Source organism: Miscanthus floridulus, chromosome 15, assembly GCF_019320115.1.
Source record: "Miscanthus floridulus cultivar M001 chromosome 15, ASM1932011v1, whole genome shotgun sequence".
Classification (NCBI taxonomy): domain Eukaryota; kingdom Viridiplantae; phylum Streptophyta; class Magnoliopsida; order Poales; family Poaceae; genus Miscanthus; species Miscanthus floridulus.
The window spans coordinates 68765689-68786022 of NC_089594.1; the positions used below are offsets into that span (position 1 = coordinate 68765689).

Sequence of the window (20334 nt, forward strand, 5' to 3'; positions counted from 1 at the left end):
CCGGCCCAGTTCAGACCCGGCCCGTATTGACCGTTGACTAGTCAATGCTGACCGTTGACCTGGCCCCACATGTCAGTGACACGGACACCCTGGACCCACACGTCAGATGCTGATGTCATGATGACGTCACGTGGGACCCACATGTCAGAAGCCAGCACAGCCAAGGTGACATCATGCTGACATCACGCTGACATCAGCAGCCCAGGCCCACATGTCAGTGACCTTGACTATTGACCGTTGACTCATCGTTGACCGACGTTGACTTTGACCGGACCCACCTGTCAGTGACCCAATAGTCTTTGGCCCCACCTGTCGGTGTGGACGACGTTGACGACGTCATGCTGACATCAGCACCGTGATGCTGACGTCATGCTGACGTCAGCAAGCCACGTGGACCAACCACAGCATGACACGTGTCAGCCCAAGATTAATTCAGCCTTTTTCCATTTTTAGAAATAGATTTAAACTTTGGAAATTCATAACTAATTCATATGACCTCAGAAAAATACGAAACCAGGACCAAAATTCATCTAAAATCAAGCCCTATGCAATGAACCCATGTTTGAGTGTATTTGGCTCTTTTGAATTTTCATTGCTTCTTTGTGCTATTCTATAGACATCGCTAACGCGACTATAATGCGATCGTTTGCAGACTCGGAGGAGAATCGGACAGACGAGGATCATGAGTACCGTGAGGAGTATGGAGACGACTACACTGAAGGTGCCACATCCCACCCAATCTTGTAGCACCTATTACGCATGGCTAATATAGAACTGCTATTGCTTTACTTTACTGCTACAGTCATATTATAATAAGACTTGCATGGTAGTATGCTTGCTTGAAAGCCTTTACCTTGACGCAACCTTACCCCTGCATACCCTGCTAATAGGCTAGACACACGCTTACTGCTATATATTTCATTACATATACTTCTACTACGCTTATACTATGTGCGTGGTGGACACTGGTGTTAACTGAACAATGGGGAGAGTGCTGTGTGTGTGACTTGGGTGTGTGGAGGGTGAGGGTTGTGTCGATCAAGTTGGAGTATACGATGAGCCTAGGGCAAGTCTTACCGTGTGGTGCTACCTGGGCACCCCTAGAATAGATACCTGTGGTGGGTAAATGGTATATAAGGTGGTCCTGGGTGTGAACCTGTGATGGGAGGAGCTCGGGATGGAGGTGCTGTGGTGGCACGATAAATGGAAACCATGATGAAGACATTCTGACTTGGTCATCCTTAAGGACTTACTAGTACTCAGATTCATCGGGAAGCCTTACGTACCACTCGCCCTATATGGTGCGGGACGGCCGGACTACTTGGTAGGATATTGCCACTACTGCTAGGTTGATAGCGGACAGTGTAAGGAGGTACGGGGCACGGAGGATTTCCCCCACACCCTTCCGAGACTTCATGGAGACCTTGTGGACCCAGCTCATGACTCACAGTTTTAGCCACCCTAGACTAGACTTGGGGTGTACCAGGGCTAAATGGTAGAGTGGCATTATCCTAGGCTAGCAAGCGGCCGGAATCAGCCCAGTTGACGACGATCAGTGAGGAAGGCAAATCTTGTGGTTATGTAAAACCTCTGCAGAGTGTATGGTTGATCAATCGATACATGTGCCGACTTGTCGGCTATGGACCTTTCTTGAGTTTCGCTTAAACTAGATAGCGAGATGAGTCCTTCTCTTCTTCCCCCGTGAGAGAGTGTCGGTCGTAGCCAGGGGCTACGGGCCTTGAGACAGTGCTGAGAGGGAGTTGGCCTGTCGACTGAGTGATGGTATGGTTATGGTATGGAGATGGTGTGGAGACGGTGGTATGTCGATCCCAGGATCGAAACCTAGCCCTGGAATGGGAATGGGTGGAATAGGTGTGGAAATGGTGTTAAAACTTGACTATACGTTATATACTTGATATGCTAAAATACATAGGAAATCCCAGCCTTATAGGTTCCTTTTGACTATATCCAACTAGCATCCAATTTCCACAAAGCAATGCTCATAGGGTTGGGAGTGGCCAGTACAAATCGTACTGATAAATTTTGGCATACAGGTTCTGCTGAGGAGTATAGCTCCGAGGAGTTTGACGGTTGAGGGGTTCATGCCTACGCTCAAGTTTGGCGATCTATCTTTAAGCTGTTCTGAATGAATGCTACTTTTGATTCCACTAATGCGATGATGTAATAATTTATATAATTCCGCACTATTTGTACTCTAATATTATCATTGTATGGATGTGATATTCGACTAGAATTTGGGTAATATGATCTACCACGGTCTTATTACACTTCAACTCTATGGTTTTCCCTTCGTGAAAATTGGGGTTGTTTCAGCGGGTAGACGGTTCGTGAACGTCATTAATGAAGACCCCGTCAGGAGAGAGAACCTGTTTGGCAGCCAATTTTGCAAGAAAATCGATGGCATCATTGTCCTTTTGGGGGACATGATGTAGCTCGATCCCCTAGAATTTGTCCTCAAGCTTGTGCATCTCCTAGTAGTATGTTGCCATGAGAGGGCTTTTGCAAGAGGACTCCTTCATGACCTGGTCGACAACCAGCTCCGAGTCGCCACGAACATAGAGTCACATAGCACCGAGCTCGATGGTGATGCGTAGTCCATTGATGAGGGCCTCGTACTCCATGGCATTGTTTGAGGTTGAAAAGTGGAGATCAGGACTACTCCAGCCCCCAAGTCGGGTGCCATTATCAAAGTACATCATCCAGTACTCATGGGTGACATCTGGGGTCAGGAGCTGGACCTCCATCCATTCGGTGACAAAGTCCGTGAGAGCTTGAGACTTAATAGTGGTACGGGGGATATACTTGATGTTGTGGGCCATGAGTTCAAGTGCCCACTTGGAGATCTATCCCACGGCGTCACGGTTGCGGACGATGTCTCTGAGTGGGTATGAAGTGATGACAATGACTTTGTGGTCAGTGAAGTAGTGCAGGAGCTTCCGGGTCGCCATTAGCACGGCATATAGGAGTTTCTGCACCTAGGGGTACCAGACCTTGGGATTAGTGAGTACCTCCCTAACGAAGTATACAGGTCGCTGAACCTTAAGATAGTGTCCTGGCTCCTCCCTTTCGACAACTAGAGCGGCGCTTAGCACATGGTTGCTTGCCTCAACGTAGAGGAGGAGGGGGTCTCCCTGTTTGGGAGCGACAAGGATTGGGGCCGACGTTAGTGATGCTTTGAGGCTCTCTAGGGCCTACTGTGCTTCCTCAGTCTAGACGAAAGTGTTCATCTTTTTGAGAAGTTTGTAGAGGGGCATCCCCCGTTCGCCAAGCCAGGAGATGAATCGGCTCAGTGCAGCCAAACAACCAGTGAGCCTTTGTATGCCCTTGACATTGCATATGGGGCCCATGTTGGAGATGGTCATGGTCTTTTCAGGGTTGGCCTCGATGCCACATTCGGACATGATGTATCGAAGCAGCTTCCCCTTCTAAACCCCGAAAATACATTTTTTGGGATTTTAGTTTGATGTTGAACCTTCGGAGGTTCATGAATGTCATGGCCAAGTTCATGATTAGGTCACAAACTTGAGCTATTTTGACCACTATGTCATCAACATAGACGACGATTGTTGGTTTTAGATGCTTGGCTTGATCAGGCTGATCGAGCGGGTCAATTTAATCGACGAAGCATTGCTGCATGCACCTTTGGTAGGTGGCACCAACGTTCTTTAGACCGAAAGGCATGGTTACATAATAGTATGAACCATATGGGGTGATGAATGAGGTTGCGAGCTGATCAGGCTCTTTCATCATGATCTGGTGATAGCCTGAGTAGGCATCCAGAAAGGAGAGGATCTTGTATCTCGTAGTGGAGTCGACTATCTGGTCTATGCGCGACAAAGGAAAGTGATCCTTCAGACATGCTTTGTTGAGGCTAGTATAATCAACGTATATTCTTCATTTTCCGGTCTTCTTTTTAACAAGAATAGGATTGGTGAGCCAGTTGAAGTGGTATACCTCCCTAATGAATCCGGCTGCTAGGAGTTTGGCGACCTCCTCGCCTATGGCCCTATGCCTCTCGTCATCAAAGCGACACTGGCATTGCTTGGTGGGCTTTGAGCCTAGGATGAGGCGTAGTGCTTGCTTGGTGACCTCTCGCGGTACGCCTAGCATGTCAGAAGGTTTCCATGCGAAGACATCATGATTGGCACGTAGAAAGTTAGCGAGCTCGCATTCCTATTTGGCCGAGAGCTAGGTCCTGATCTACACTATCTTGGTAGGGTCAGTGGGGTCGATCCCCACCACCTTAGTTTCCTTGAATGGGTGGAAGCCAGTCAAGGAGGTTGCCTTGTTGTAGTCTGGGACTGCTGGGGTCGACAACTCCCTGAGCCATGGGAGCTCGGACAAGTTGATGATGGCAGTGGCGAGCTCGTAATGCTCGCGATCACACATGAAGGTATGTGAAAAAGGTGCTACCCACAGTGATGACGCCATTCGGTCCTAGCATCTTCAACTTCAGGTAGGTGTAGTTGGGGACCGCCATGAACTTGGCGTAGCATGGCCGCCCCAAGATGACATGGTAGGACCCTAGGAAGTCCACCACCTCAAAGGTAAGCACCTTCGAGCGAAAGTTGGCTCGGTCGCCAAACGTGATGGGCAGGTCGATCTACCCGAGTGGGTATGCTTGTGCTCCTAGGATCATGCTGTGGAAGGGAGAGCTTGTCGGACAGAGCTCTGACCGGGGGATATGCATGGTGTTGAGGGTGTCGACGTAGAGAATGTTGAGGCCGCTGCCTCTGTCCATCAACACCGTGGTGAGATGCTTCTTATGGATGATGGGGTCAACGACGAGCGGGTAGCGTCCTAGTCTAGCGACATGGGATGGATGGTCCCTCTGATCAAAAGTGATCAGAGATTCCGACCAACGAAGGAAGGAGGGGACGGCTGTTTCAGCGATGCATGCCTCTCTGTAGCGTACTTTGTGCTTGTTCTTGGAGTAGACAACATCGGAGCCCCCAAAGATCATGATGCATTCCTTGGGGTTAGAAAAGTTGTCCCCATCCTTGCCTGCCATGCCTCCTTTCTTGGCTGCCGCCTCCTTGCCCTTTCCTTCTTTTAGCCCGCCGACCTATCGCAGGAAGCGCTTGAGGAGCTCATAGTCCTTATAGAGGTGCTTGATGGGGTAAGCATGGTTGGTGCATGGGCTATCCATGAGCTTGTCAAAGTGGTCAGGCAGGCCCGCATGAGGCTGCTTGCCCACGCGATTAGCTACGGCGACCAACGTGGAGTTGGCCTGTCGGCGTCGATCCTTGTTCTTCTTGCCCCTCTTCATGGAGGGGCCCTTGTCTTGGTCCTCGCACTTAGCCTTGCTCTTGTCCTAGCCTCCATTGAAGACCACTCTAACCACCTCCTCGCTAGAGGCGTGGTTTATGGCGACGTTGAGCAGGTCGTGGGTGGTTCAGGGCTTTAGACAGCCAAGCTTATGGATTAGGGACTCACAGGTTGTCAGAGAGAGGAATGAGCTGATGATGTCCATGTCGACAACATCAGGAAGGGAGTTGCATCGTTTGGAGAATGTGTGGATGTAATCCCGTAGGGACTCACTAGGCTCCTACTAGTAGTTCTTGAGGTCCCAGGAGTTCCTAGGACAGATATACGTCCCCTGGAAGTTCCCGATGAAGACCCTCTTGAGGTCCACCCTGTCATAGATGTTGTCGTGTGGGAGGAACTCAAGCCACGCTCAAACATGTTCCCCCATGCAGATGGGGAGGTACTAAATGATGAAGTGATCATCATCTACTCCTCCAGCTTGGCAGGCGAGCCAAAAGTCTTCAAGCCATATTCTAGGGTTCATCTCCCTGGTATACTTGGTGATGTTGGTAGGCGGTCGGAAGCGCTGTGGGAATGATGCTCTCTAGATGCACCGACCAAAGGCCCGTGGTCCCAGGCCATTCGAGCTAGGACTCTGGTCGTTGGGTCGGTGACCACACCTAGGGTGTGTTTCATCGGTCCCCTTGATGGTATGGGCAAAGCCCGTGTTGTCTTCTCTCACCGCCGCTTGATGGACGTCATCATCATGCCGGGCCCGACGCCGATTGCTGATGACGCTGCGAGCATCTCGGTTCGGCTCGAGGCGTTCGCGCACAGGAGGCCAGTGTGGAGCGGGCGCATGGTCAGGCCGTGGCGCAGCTGTGCCCTCCCATTCCATGCTTGGCGGCCATAGTGGTGAGCGGATGGAGTGGTTGGACTGGCGCGCCCCCATTCCCTCGGTAGGGAAAGAGGCCGTGAGTCGGTGGCACGACGCGGAGCTTTCTGCCTATTGAATAGCGGTGGTCTCCACCAGTGCCTGGAGGTTTCGATGGACCGCCTATTCCTATGGGTCAACGGGCTCGAGGAGGCAGCGTAGAAGCATTGCCGCCGCGGTGATGTTCTGACTAGCCCGAGCGAACTGTGGGGGATCATTCCCCCCATCGATGATGTTGCGCTGGACCTGGCAAGCGTGACCCCAGGTGCCGCTCATCGGGTTACGTGCACGGGGCGCATCGTGGTGTGCTAAGTGCGCCGGCGCAGGTGGCGACTGGTTCTGTCGCCTTTGTCATAGCTCCTCGCCATGCTTCTAGGCACATGTGAGGGCATCCGCGCGAGGGTCCAGAGGGGTGTGGGTCGAGACTCCGCTACCACCAGCGGCTGTCTTAGGGCGTCCACCATAGCGTACTCCTAAGATAGAGGGTGGCTAGGTGCCACGACGTCGCCTGATGCTGGAGCCATCGCTCTCACATCTTCATCCATGAGGTCATGAAAAGAGGCGGGAGCGTAGCTTGCCATCCCCACAAATTCAGAGGTGAGAGGGGGCGGCGCCGACATCATTCGGAGCCCCCAGGCATACGTGTTCACGAGGGACGCGAGGCCATAGGGGAACCAGTCGCATGGCGGTCGCGGTAGGGACAACAGGGTCCCTCCGGAGAATCATCAAAAGAACAGTAAATAGCGAGTAAACAACAGTATGTATGTTACTCATAGCAGAGGTTGAGCCTAGCGTAGGCTCAGAGAGAAGCGTAGGTGCCTCATCGTTTAGGTCGCCGGGTGGTCCAGAGCCGACGAAGGACGCCCCTCCGATGAGCGCCGAAACAAGTGCGTCCTCGCGGAGGTGTAGTGCGCCGAGCCAGTTGGCGATGAAGTCTAGGCTTTCAAAGAGGAAGGCCTGGGATAGCTCAAAGACGAGTGGAACCCACATCCCAATAGGTGGGAGTACGGGAAACTCCAGTGAGCTGAAGCGAGTCGTATCGCTTGAGCCCGCCGTGCCGAAGATGGCAGAAAGATGGGCCATCCGATGACAAAAAGTGTGAACGTACGACGTATTCCCCACAGACAACGCTAACTGTCGGTGCGGAAAGTGACCAACACATAAATATTTATAGTTTTGCCATACGTTGTGATCGGATATGGCCTAGCACTCAATGATACAGGGTTTATACTGGTCCAGGCAACGTGCCCTACGTCCAGTTTGAATCGGTCGGTGACTTTATTTCTGAGCCCAGGTGCTCAAAGTTTGTTGTGGGGTTACAAACAAGAGGAAGAAAGATGGGGGTGCAAGAGGTCCGGTCAGACTCTGGACCGAAGGGCCGAAAGAGATAGGAGCTCCTATGTGCGCTACGTATTTGAGCGTGTGCTCTGTTCGTTGGAATCTTTGGTTGTTGGGATCGTCTTAATCGTATCGATCGTCTCGATTGGGAGAGAGCGCATCCCCTTTTATAGATGAAGGGGACGACCTTACAAGTGAGTGAGAGAGAGAGAGTGTACGTATGCTACTAAGTCTTGTTGCCCACGTCGTCGGATACAATATGATTGTAGGCGTCCACAACACTGTTTATGTCAAACGCATGTGGGAGGTTTTACCGTATTCACCAAGTATGGCAAATGACGGCGCCCACAACATTGTTGACGCCAGAGGCATGTGGGTGGTTTTACCGTGTTCGCTTGGTATGGGAGTTGAGGGCGCCCACAACACTGTATGGTAAACATCGGCGCCCACAACACTACTTGGGTTTGACATGCCTCGAAGGTGGCAGGACACCCTTCTGACATGCCCTGTCGGTATTGTGCTGCAGGTGTATAAGGTATGGTCCTTGGTATTGTGTTTGACTTGAGCACCCTGCCTTACTTGCTCTGCCCGTTTTCTGGGTCATCACCGAGTGGGCGTCCCCGGTCGGTTGGTTCCAGTCGGCTCTGACTGCGCCAGTCGGAGAAGGGCTATAAGCAGAGGTCCGGTGCATCCCTAGTCGGAGACGCAGGTCGGAGTCAGAAGCGAGCGTCGTTCCTCCTCGGTCAGGCCTTTCGGTCGGAGAGGCGGGCCGGAGTCGGAGGCGAGCACTGTTCCTCCTCAGCCAGGCCTTTCAGTCGGAGAGATGGGCCAGACTCAGAAGCGAGGCCTTCCGGTCGGAGAGGCGGGCTGAAGTCGGAGGCGAGCGCTGTTCCTCCTTGGCCAGACCTTCCGGTCGGAGAGGCAGGCCAGAGTCGGAAGCGAGCGCCGTTCCTCCTTGGCCAGGCCTTCTGGTTGGAGACTGGATCATCCTTCTGGCCTGTCGTTTAGGTATTTTGGGCCGACCCAGGAGTTGCGTGTCGTTCGCAACGTCGTCTGCTGGGCTAAACTTTTGCTGGGAAGCAGGTCCATGATGGACCCCCGGTTTATGAACCCGACACAAACAATACGGTTTCTTGAGCTCATCATGGATGTACTTATCCACACTACCTCTATTTTTTTGAAATACTAAAACGTAGAAATGGCATGGGGCCTGCATCTCTAGAGTGTTTTTTTTTCGACGTCAACTTGCCACAGTTTTGCATTTATTTGGTAATATAGGTGTTAATATTTGTTTACGTCTTGTTTGTGTGCCCATGTATCCACCTCAATGTATGTGTGTTAAAGTAGGTTGTGGTAAAATTTAGTTTAAATTCTACCTCAACCCACTTCAACACATGGATTGAGGTGGATACATGGCATCTAAACAAGGTCTTAGGCCTTGTTTTGGATGCATGCGTATTCAATTCAATCTATAAATTCCACTCCAATTCACCCCAACACGTGGATTAAGATGAATACGTGCATATCCAAACAATGCCTTAGAGTTGGAATAAACATAATGCCCTACATTTTGGTACTGGGAGTATATAGATATTATCTGTAATTAGATGTTTTTTACATGATATATATTTTAATTTATATAGATGATTGCATCAAGTCTTCCATAGGCAGGCTGTGAAGCCACATAAACTTATATTTTTATAGGTGGCCACGCCAACTCCAAAGGATCATACATGCTCAAAAGACTTGTTTCTAAAAATTTATTCATTTGTTATTCAAGAAAAGCAATTGATTGAAGATGGACCGTTAATTAAAGATACGAAGTTCTCAAATTTTTTTTTGAAGTATATACTAGTCTACAACACTTTTTTTTTGAACTTAGTCTACAACACTTTCTGTAGCACGTATATACTGCACTGCTTTGATTTTATCTCGCATTCCACATACCAAGATCATGCCGTGGGCCTCTTTTTCAAAAAAAAAGTGCCGTGGGCGTTTCGGGCCACGTGATCTGGTAGACTGGTAGTGAGGCCGGAAAAAAAGTGGTAATGCCCACGGCCTTGCCCAGCCCGACCCAGACCACTTGTTCCTACAGGCACGCTCGGCGCCGGCGCCGGCAACCCCCGGTCTTCCGTGGGCGGGGGTCCGTCTCCCCGGTTGCGGCCCTTCGGTCTCGTGCCGCCTCCGCCCTCTATCTCCACCTCCGCTGGTGAGCTCTGAGCGAACTCAGAGATATCCAGGACCTCGTCGCGGCTTAACTATGCGGGAAAAAATAAGGGAACTTCCCTAGTTCCCAACTGTTGCGTCATACGGTGCTGTGATGCGAGCAAGATGATTCGCTGGTGCGTTGAATCGATATCTCTCTGGGATACTCATTCGTCGGGCATGTTATTCCCGCATTTTCAATTTGATTGTTTTTTTGGAGGAATCTCAGCTTGATTATTCAGTTATCTTTTATGCATCACTATATGGGCTGATGAAGGCTTATTGTTTAAGATGCTTTGGTTAATGGCTAGGTGTATCTTCATCTGCGAAAATGGCTAGTGCTATATGTTCTATCAGCTGTTTGATACATGCCAGTTATTGATAATTTTTTTTTGACGAAACTGGAGGGGCTTTGCAGCCCCTACAGGCACTTATTATTTAAAAAATAAAAGATTCAGTAACAGTACAAACGAAACAGACGAAAACAGACGAAAAAGAGGTTACAAAAATTTTGGTTGATAATTTTGGTTAGTTATTGATAATTTTGGTATTTATTTCTGCTGCATGGTATGGTGCAGTGCCTTGATTGCCTTCTGCAGTAGTTATTCTGTTATTCACCTTTATTTAGAAAATAAAGGTGCAGTATGTGAACAGGAACCAACATGGTTGAACCAATCTGTATAGTGTTCAGTGTTCACTTCAGTTATATTCTTTGTCAATTTAATCCGTGTTCTGTACAATCATATATACTTGAGACTAGAATTCTGACTTGCAAGGTAATCTGATACCTCTGACGGGAACAACTCAGTTTTGTAAAAAATCTGCATTCTTTGCATCCTGATTCAACTCTGTGGTTATTTATATCAGAACTGATATATAAATATGCTTGCATAATGCTAGCATTGATGAATCTTCTCTGAAATAGCAAATTCTCTTCGCTCAGTGTACAGGTTAATTGTGAAACTATGATGAAAAAGAACTTCTGAGACTAGTATGTGCTATAGAAATAGTGGAATAACAAAGTCATTAGATAATGAACCCTCTCTTTTTTAGTACTGTTAAATACTTATCAATCTTGTATAAAGGGATCTTCAATTCGTGGCATGGATTTCATATATATCTTCTGGTAACTGGAAATAGCAGTTAATTATAATATAGACAAACTTGTTCACATCAGACTATGTTTGTGTACACAAGAATCATAGCAATCAGGAGAGATGTTTTGCGACTTGATTCTCTTCCCTATCTCCGCTAAACTGTTTGCCTCAATTTTGGAGCTATCAGCAAACAAGTTTTCTGCAGATTTAGCTCCACTCCTGAATTTTTTTTAGATAATGAAAAAACTCCACTCCAGAATTTACATCTTTAATTTCTATTGTAAGCATCCAGCATCCATATATGGAGATTTGTGCAATTAGTCACTTGATTTAACAACTCAATAACATGATGAATACAATATCCTGATGCATCTGACTTATTCTTTGAATTCTTGAACCTTAACCATACAATTTGAAAGATTGATCTCATCGTGGCGCAGGACCTATTTGAGTTTCTGATATATTGCCAACCTGTTCCAACTCAAGCATAGTTTCCTGTCTTGCTTCACTTGCTTGTGCATCACTGTGCAAGTCACCACTAGTTGCACTGAGATTGACTGTGCTGCTCAGCTCTGAGCTGGCATATCCCATTCCATGCAGGGCATCCAGCTCTAAGGTCTCCTTGAGCTCCATCACAACCTGAGTCATTGTTGGTCGTTCCCGCGATGGCCGCTCTTTGCACTGCAGAGCCAATTCTGCAACTTTCCAGACAGAGTTGACATCATACTCTCCTCCCATCCTTGGGTCAACAATGCTCTCGATGTTACCCATTGAGAGCTTCTGACGCACCCAAAGTGCAATGTGGATGCTATCTGTGCTAGTGATAGGGACTGCTGGTGGCTGGCCTGTGATGAGCTCAAGTAGCACAACTCCAAAGCTGTACACGTCACTCTTCTCACTGAGCCGGGATGTGTTATAGTATTCAGGGTCCAGATACCCTAGGGTACCTGCTGGTTGGGTTGTGATGTGGGTATCGAAATCATTGGCGAACACCTTCGTGAGCCCGAAGTCTGATATCTTCGCCTCTAGATCAGCAGACAGCAGAATATTTGTCGTCTTCACATCCCTATGGATCAGTGGTGGTTGGCATGCCTTATGTAGATACTCCAATCCTGCATTAGCCAGTAATTAGGTTGCAATTGGTTAAGCATTTGGTGAATTTAAAGAAGCTAGTTTAATTTGTTATTGAAGTATCCCAGATTTAATTGGGATAGTTTACTGAACAGTACATGCATTTAAGTTCAATCTACCATGATACATGATATATCTCTTATTACTAATTTCCTATGTTAATACTTCAGGTGTGTACAGGCTTACAAACCATGGGCAGAGTGTAGAGCAATCTTCAGACGTTGATGCCAAGTGAGGGGTGTAATAGCAGAGACCTGGCCTGCGATGTATGATCATAACAAATTGGTTGTAGAAAGGTTTGTGCAAAATCATGATAATAATAGCATGTGGTTCATTGGTGAAATTGGACAGTAGTGTAAGTTACTCGATTCTTATTCCCATGACGAACTCATAATGTGTTAATATCCCCATAAGTTTTTTGGCATATGTTCTGAAAGTCTGGAAGTGTGTTTGACAAAGCTATCTGAAACTCACTTATGAGCTCAAGAGGTACTACCATACCTCTTAGACGGTTCTCTAGGTTTCCACCTTGCATATATTCATAGACAAGGGCTAGATGTTTCTTGTCTTTGCAATATCCAATCAAGGAAACAAGGTTTCTGTGATGAACTCTAGTCAAGTGTTGAGCCTGAAACACGTAATAAGGTCATTTATTTCAGTTTTCAAGTGTACATAGAAGGTAAGTTCAACTGAATGTCTTACCTCAGCTGAAAATTCTTTATCCCCTTGAGATGTTTTTGAACACATCTTGATAGCAACCGGACTTCCATTCTCCAGATATCCTAGGAATACAGCACCAAATCCTCCTCGTCCTATTTCTTCTTTGAAGTTAGCTGTCATGAGCTTTAACTCTTTGTAGGTGAACTGTCTGTTTCCAAACGCAGTCGACCTTTCTTGAGGGCTAGGAAGCCTTGAGTTGTTTGCTGTCCATGTAACTAGAGCCAAACCACATCTTATATGAATAACCTTCAGTGAATACAGATTTTGTGGTTTCGTTTATGGAATGTTACCTTGTTTATGTTTCAGTCTATGAAAGATAAGAAGTGCTGCCACAAATAGTAGTGTCGCTACTGCTATTGGGACAACTATTTCGATGGCAAGTATTCTCTTGCCATTCTTGTCCTTCGGTTCACAGGTAGAAGCACCATTGTCACACATATTTGCATTGTTACCAATCCTAGCATCCGCGCAACACTTTGAGTTGGTTAAATGGAAAGAAAGTAGCGGCTGTACTTATTTGATTCAAGTATAGTTGTTGTTTCTTTTACAATTTCTTGTACATGGATCATTCTAGGGGAACTGCATAATCCCTAAAAAAAAACCTCTTTGGATTAAGTGAACTCTGGAAATCAGCTACGTGATGCAAACCTTAATACAAGAGATCCATTTTGATGTTTTTGTAGTAGAACAGCTGGAACCGGTCCACTGAGTTTGTTGCTTGACAAATCACTGCACAAACCCAGCTTGATATGTTGATTGAATTTTGGATAAAGTGGTTTCTGTTCAGGTATATAGAATACTTACAGGAATGTGAGTGATGGCATTTGTGCTAGAAAATCAGGTACTGGACCAGATAAACTGTTATTGGACAGGTCCCTGCAATTATATTCTTGTGAAAAATACTGAGATAGACATTAGAGCATAAAAGTAAAACTTGAACATTATGCTAATTCGTCATTTTGTAACCTTGATCGACTAATAACTAAATTATTATATTCATGTTGCACCAAGCCACCAAGCACTACGTTTTGTCTAATCATGTTGACTTACAGGTATTGGAGGGATTTTAGATCTCCTAATGAAGCATCGATTCCACCGATCAACCCACTAGATGACAAGTGTCTGCAGCAGCCAGCAAGTGCAATAGTTAATCGAATGTCAGGGAATGAAAACAACATTAAATTATTCATTCTCTTCAGTTATCTAGCATCCATGTAAGTCTACTTATACTTTGTGGTAGAATGCCTTTTTTTTTTAACAAAAAAATGGTAATGTCTTTAGGGATCAGACTTACAGAGTTGTAATCCATGCAGGGCCAGATGAAAAATAACTGCAGTTCAGTCCATCCCAAGCAAATGCTTTCGGTGCACAAGGATCACCCATCCAATTTTTCGTCAATGCATATTTCGTGCGAATTGCCATCATGGCCTTGGCTGTTCATATGGAAAAAAGATGGTAATTCTGAAGTCATGCTTCGTAACGTGCAGATCATTGAAAATTGAGATTTTAAATTTTAGTTGAGATCAAGATATGTTGACAAAATATCAAATGAACAGGTCAATGCAAAGAAGTTATGCACCCTATTTGCTTGCAATCAAAATGTGCAGATCCCATGATTCTTTGAAGACAACATAATGCTGGTGGATTCAGGTTGGCTGAAAACATTTTGGGCAAATTAAAAGTGTCAAAACTGATACCATCTGCATCATTCGTTGCGAGCTCAGTCATTGGCAGCATTGAATATATCTCGAATGCATTCAGGATTGGTGGAAGAGTCGCATCTGGTGTGGCAACCAGCGAGACAGTGTGTTGCCTTGACCCCAGCACCATCCTCTTCACAAGCTCGGCAGAAAGGTACTTCGGGCTGTAGCGCTGGCTGCCATTCCATGTAGAGTTGTCGACAAGGATATCAAACCGCCTCACTGCATTGCTTGGCAACCTTTGCACCTCTACGAAGTACAGCAACAGGAGGTATGATGTGTTGTCATTGTTTATGGAGGAATCCAAGCTCCATGCGAAGTCGATCAGGGTTCCATTCACTGGAGTGGCGGCACTCCACAGTATCTTGGATGACGTATGGAAGCTGCTGATGTTGGAGACGTCGATGGGTGTTGAGCTTGTTATGTTGGTCCATGCATCAATGTCACCATAGGCCTGCCAGAGCCGGTCGTATGGATCGAATGGGTACCTGTTTGCAGAATACCATAATGAAAAGAATCGACGAAAGGGTGCTGGAATTTATGCAGAAGACCATAATGGAAAGTACTAGGGCGCAGCAGCTGCAGAACACTAGAGATCAGAATGCAGAATTGTAGCTTGTTTGACATTGGAAGAGGAATGGGTTTTCAGTCAGAGCCATAGTGCTTTAAGAAGATTTGGTGAGTTTTCTTTTTCAGAAAGTTTTGGTGACTGAGATTGAAGAATCATAATCAAACCATAATTTAGGGCCCTTTTGGAAAGTACTGAAAACGGAAGAAGGCTGAAGAATTCGAATCGAAATGAATGAAAAATCATCCTAACAGCCTGCTTGGAGGAATATGACTTAAGGAAATTTTGTAGAAAACTTTCTTATCAGACTATTTATAGGGCAGAGGTGATGCTAGTCTAAGTTGATCCTAAAATTTCTTCGGAGCTGTCAAAGCAACGTTTCTCTTTTTCACTCCTGTGTTCCTGTCTGTCTGTGCGGCTCTGCCTAACCCATATACCATTTAAATCTTACGTGTTCTTTCATATATCCGAATGAAACTTTTGACTACTGTCTGCTTTCATCCCTATTGCAATACAGGGGAGGGTATGATAATAGCCTTGCAATTTTAATTTCATATGTTCTCTATATTTTTTTATTCATATGTTTGCTATTTCTCGTGACCATACTTTTCATGACCGTGATCATGCACGTATTTTGCTAAAGACAGATGCCTACGAGCCTTATTGTTAGAGTACGTTAGGGGCCTATTAGGCTTGGCTGGCTATATAGCCTGTTAGTGTTAGGGTTAATCAGGGATAAGGGTCGCTTGCTTAGGGTCAAGTAAGTCTTGTTTGGGAATTAAATAGGAGGTGCATCAATCTAATCAAATAAGAATTAAGAAGAAAATTTCTTCACTCTTGCTCGGCCGCGTGGGCAAGGCCCCTGGCTGGCCTTCTCCCTCAATCACAGCCCCAGCCCCACAGGACGTGAACGGTACCACGGGTACTGTAGCCCCTGGTCACCGCCGCTCCTCAACTTGACCCCCATAACCCTAGCAGCCATACAACACTTATTATGGTCAATAGCCAGATACTCTCTCCGTTCCAAATTATAAGATGTTTTGGCTTGTCTAGATAAATCTAAATTATAAGACGATTTGGCTTGTCTAGATAATTTATCTAGATAAACCAAAACGTCTTATAATTTGGAACGGAGAGAGTATCAATCAATCTCCGTATTGGTGAACCCCTTCACATATTAACCTGTGTGCATAATTTTCCTTATGTTTTGTGTGCATAATTTTCCTTATGTTTTAAGTCTAAGACGAGATATGATCGACAAAATACCTTTGGAGTGGAAGGAATCTTATGACAGATTTTTCCTACTGTCTCAAAAAGGATGTTATTCTGGACTATAAGTCTAACTTTCTTATGTTTAACAAGATTTATATAATCAACCTTTATATCTCTAAATAAACTTATTATGAAAATATATTTTATGATCTGTCTACCGATACTTACTATGTGTCATAAATATCATTATCATTTTTTTATATATTAGATCGAACTTAGTTTATTGACTCCTTGAAAAAACGAGAATGCCATTTTTTTAAGTACGGAGTGAGTAATAAGTAGAATAAATTTAGATGGATGGTATAACAACAAACAAGTGAACACAAAGCTGCTCCACGGATTGAAAATCAGCTCATGTTTGCTCCACAGATTGAAAATCAGCTCAGGTTGGTACGAAGATTTTGTTGCTCAGACTTGACTAGCGACAAAGCTGCATCACAACCATATATACTCACCTGAACACAGGGTATGTACTGGCCGGGCGCCAGAAGTGGTACCGGTTGAAGCTGTATGTCGCCGTCGGCCGGCGGAAGTTGAGCAGCGCCAGCGACTGGTTTACGGTGGCCTCCGGGTACATGTCGTCCTGGAGCGGCCTCAGATCAAGCCCGGAGATGAACGGTGTGCCCAGGCCTCGGTTCACCAGGCACACCTTGTTCATTTGCATGCACAAATCAGTATCATCAGTACACACCAAAAATCTTCTATAACCAAAAATGTATATATATGTGAACCTGAAAGAAGTCTGCCGGCGACACGACGACCGCCTCGAAGATGTAGATGGCGCCGGGCGCGGTGACGTTGACGGTGACCCAGTGGTTGACGCCTAGGTGGAGGTCGAAGACGGGGGGCCTGTTGAGTGCGTCGTAGTTGCCGTAGTAGAAGGTGGCCCTCACCAGGTACCTGCCGCCGGGGGTCACCGGCCGGAGCGTGTAGCAGCTCCTCCGCGCGCCACCGTCGTCGTTGGGGAAGTAGCGGGCGGTGAGGTAGCGGTCGGCGATGCCCTTGACGTTGTAGGGCGGGTTGACGTCCGCGTTGAGCCCGGCCGCCGCGTCGGCGAACCCGGCGTCCGAGACGTAGCGCAGGCCGCGCGTGGACTGGTCGGCGTAAGCCGCGCCCTCCGCGATGCCGCAGTCGATGCTGATGAAGCCCAGCGTGTCGAGCTGGCCATGGGCGACGAGCCCGGGAGAGACGGCGAGGCACAGGACGAGGAGGGCCGCCGGCATCTTCATGGCAACTTGCATGAGCTGCTTGTTGTCTCACCTGATGACTTTGCATTGGACATTGGTTGGTGGATAGGTGGAGTGGCCAATATAATGCATCGGAATTTACTAATTATATATAATAATAATAATAATTAAATAAATAGATCAAGCAGCGTGTCGTCTCATGTCGTGGGTAGGCTCACAGGCGCTGGGTCAACAGCGTCGTGATTGGGACCGGGAGTGATTGGATGGAGAGTTCTGGTATCACAAGTCTAACAGGGCAACTGGGGAGGGAATGAGTGAGAACATGCATGATGCGTACGTGTCCACGAGCTCAGCGTGCAATCAACTGCCGAGGCCGGCATTATCGGCGTAATTAACAAAAGGATCGTCGAGCGAATACGAATCACTCTAGATACCCTTTTTAACCAAATTCTAATCGACTGATGATGAGTTTCGATGAATTTAATACATTTGCTTGGTGATATCAATCATGCAAAGCGTAGCGACTACTTTCGCGATAATGGTTCAACACGGGTGTCTGTCTATGACTCCCATCCGGACGTGGCTCACGTGGCTCCACAGTAACAGGCCCTATCTCTCTAAGAAACAAACAACAAATCCTCAGTCCCTCGTATGCTTATCCGCCTAGCGCCCGAAGCATCGTGGCCGCTCATCCATCCATCCCTTTCCCCAACGCGCGCTTGTCAGGGCTGCCGCGCCGTGCCCTTCCCCATCGTGGCAATGGGCGGCAGGAGGGGTATTCCTAGGTATTCCTTAGAATACCCATGATTTTGGTACGACAACAACAACAACAAAGCCTTTTAGTCCCAAGCAATACCCATGATTTTGGTAAAGCAAACAAATATATATGTTAGCATATTTATCTTGTATTGTGAAAGACAATTACAAAGACAAAGAAAATAGCTTTCACATCCACACCAAATCCTCCTTGCTAAAGACTTTTACAATGCAAAATTTTATTCACATAGAATACCCTGGTATAACATCCTGGCTCCACCACTGTCGTGGCCACGCCATGTGCCCTCCCTCCCTGTGTCGCTCACCTGCGTCCAAGTCACCTACGCCGCTCGCTTTCTCATCGTCCGTCCATCGCCCATCGCCACTGGGAGCGCCGCTGACCCCGATGGCCATTGGGATGCACGTGCCGTGGCGCCTCAGGTCTCCTCTTGCCGAGCCAAGGGCACACATGAGCATGACCGGTGCTGGTGGTGCTCGCACGTCGTCGCTCGCTGCCAGATCCCACCTCGACAACCATAATCGATTGGCCCTGGCCTTCCCCTCCCATATGTTGCAAATGTATGTTTTAAGTGTTTCAAATATTTCAGAGGTATGTTACATTTGTTTCATATGGATGTTGCAAAATTAGATCGGGATGTTGTACATGTTGCATATTTTTGCAATTGTTTTCAGTGGTATGTTGCTAGCGTTTTGAAAAAAAAAGTTTTATTTGTTTTAGACGTGTGTTGCCACAAGTGTTTTATCTGAATATTGCATATGTTTTCACACACATATTGCAAGTGTTTTATCTGGATATTGCATATGTTTCACACATATGTTGCAACAGTATGTTTCAAATATTTCATTTGTGTTCAACATATGTTGCATCCAACTGTTTCATGTTACAAGTGTTTCACGGGGCACGGAGAGTGATGGGCGCACAGCCCAGGCACCGGGAATGGGGGCACAACAGAACTGGGGACCGACGGACGGGGGCGCAGCTAGCTAGGGGCCAGCTCCCGGGTCCTGCCCATGCGGAGAGAGAGGAGAGGGTCAAGGGTAAGGAGCAGGGCGCAGGGTGTGTGTGCAAGGCGGGGGAGAGCTGTGCGGCCATCCATGTGGACGCGAGGAGCGGTGGGCGCAGCATGGACTGGTCGGCGTAAGCCACGCCCTCCGCGATGCCGCAATCCATGCTGATGAAGCCCAGCGTGTCGAGCTGGCCATGGGCGACGAGCCCGGGAGAGACGGTGAGGCACAGGACAAGGAGGGCCGCCGGCATCTTCATGGCAACTTGCATGAGCTGCTTGTTGTCTCACCTGATGACTTTGCATTGGACATTGGTTGGTGGATAGGTGGAGTGGCCAATATAATGCATCGGAATTTACTAATTATATATAACAATAATTAAATAAATAGATCAAGCAGCGTGTCGTCTCGTGTCATGGGTAGGCTCACAGGCGCTGGGTCAACAGCGTCGTGATTGGGACCGGGAGTGATTGGATGGAGAGTTCTGGTATCGCAAGTCTAGCAGGTGAACTGGGGAGGGAATGAGTGAGAACATGCATGATGCGTACGTGTCCATGAGCTCAGCGTGCAATCAACTACCGAGGCCGGCATTATCGGCGTAATTAACAAAAGGATCATCGAGCGAATACGAATCACTCTGGATACCCTTTTTAACCAAATTCTAATCGACAAATGATTAATTCCGACGAATTTAGTACATTTGCTTGGAGATATCAATCATGCAAAGCGTAGTGGCTACTTTTGCGATAATGGTTTAACACGGGCGTCCGTCCATGACTCCTATCCAGACGCGGCTCCGCTGGAACGGGCCCTATCTCTCTCAGAAACAAAAAAAAAAACAAATCCTCAGTCCCTTGTATGCTTATTTGCCTAGTGCTAGAAGTAGCGTGGCCGCTCATCCATCCTCCCCTTTCCCCAACGCGCGCTTGTCAGGGCTACCACGCCGTGCCCTTTCCCATTGCGGCCATGGGCGGCAGGAGGGGTATTCCTAGGTATTCCTTAGAATACCCATGATTTTGGTACAACAACAACAACAACAACAAAGCCTTTTAGTCCCAAGCAATACCCATGATTTTGGTACAGCAAACAAATATATATGTTAGCATATTTATCTTGTATTGTGAAAGACAAT

General features: G+C 47.1%; 1 protein-coding gene and 1 long non-coding RNA gene across 5 annotated transcripts; one reads left to right on the top strand and one right to left on the bottom strand.

Moving 5' to 3' along the window:
• Positions 1–9623: 9623 nt before the first annotated feature.
• Positions 9624–14356, top strand: LOC136508621 (uncharacterized). 2 transcript variants are annotated; one of them, XR_010772059.1, is made up of 6 exons: positions 9624–9882; positions 12144–12269; positions 13000–13108; positions 13746–13907; positions 14007–14148; positions 14250–14356. It is a non-coding gene; the product is annotated as an uncharacterized lncRNA (long non-coding RNA). The 2 variants fall into 2 exon arrangements; XR_010772060.1 differs by lacking the exon at positions 13000–13108.
• On the bottom strand, positions 10893–17514 carry LOC136508619 (probable LRR receptor-like serine/threonine-protein kinase At1g51810). Of its 3 annotated transcripts, none has more exons than XM_066503344.1 (12): positions 16965–17514; positions 16689–16882; positions 14391–14881; positions 13988–14126; positions 13744–13815; positions 13498–13569; positions 13342–13422; positions 12984–13150; positions 12676–12908; positions 12475–12601; positions 12164–12232; positions 10893–11954 (listed from the first exon to the last, which is right to left on the bottom strand). In XM_066503344.1, exons 1-12 carry the CDS (start codon positions 17472–17474, stop codon positions 11269–11271), a joined length of 2841 nt encoding a protein of 946 aa, XP_066359441.1. In that variant the 5' UTR covers positions 17475–17514; the 3' UTR covers positions 10893–11268. The 3 variants fall into 3 exon arrangements, with proteins under 3 accessions (XP_066359441.1, XP_066359440.1, XP_066359442.1); XM_066503343.1 differs by having other exon boundaries at positions 12448–12601; XM_066503345.1 differs by lacking the exon at positions 12164–12232.
• Between the last annotated feature and the right edge of the window lie 2820 nt (positions 17515–20334).

Bases quoted from the DNA above. Each gene is read 5' to 3' on its own strand.
- LOC136508619 (XM_066503343.1), bottom strand. From the start codon at position 17,474: ATGCAAGTTGCCATGAAGATGCCGGCGGCCCTCCTCGTCCTGTGCCTC. The intron at 13,816-13,987 runs GTAAGTCTGATC...TGGCTGCTGCAG, and splicing joins CCTGCATGGATTACAACTCT to ACACTTGTCATCTAGTGGGT. The intron at 12,909-12,983 runs GTAACATTCCAT...GTTTGGCTCTAG, and splicing joins TAGACTGAAACATAAACAAG to TTACATGGACAGCAAACAAC.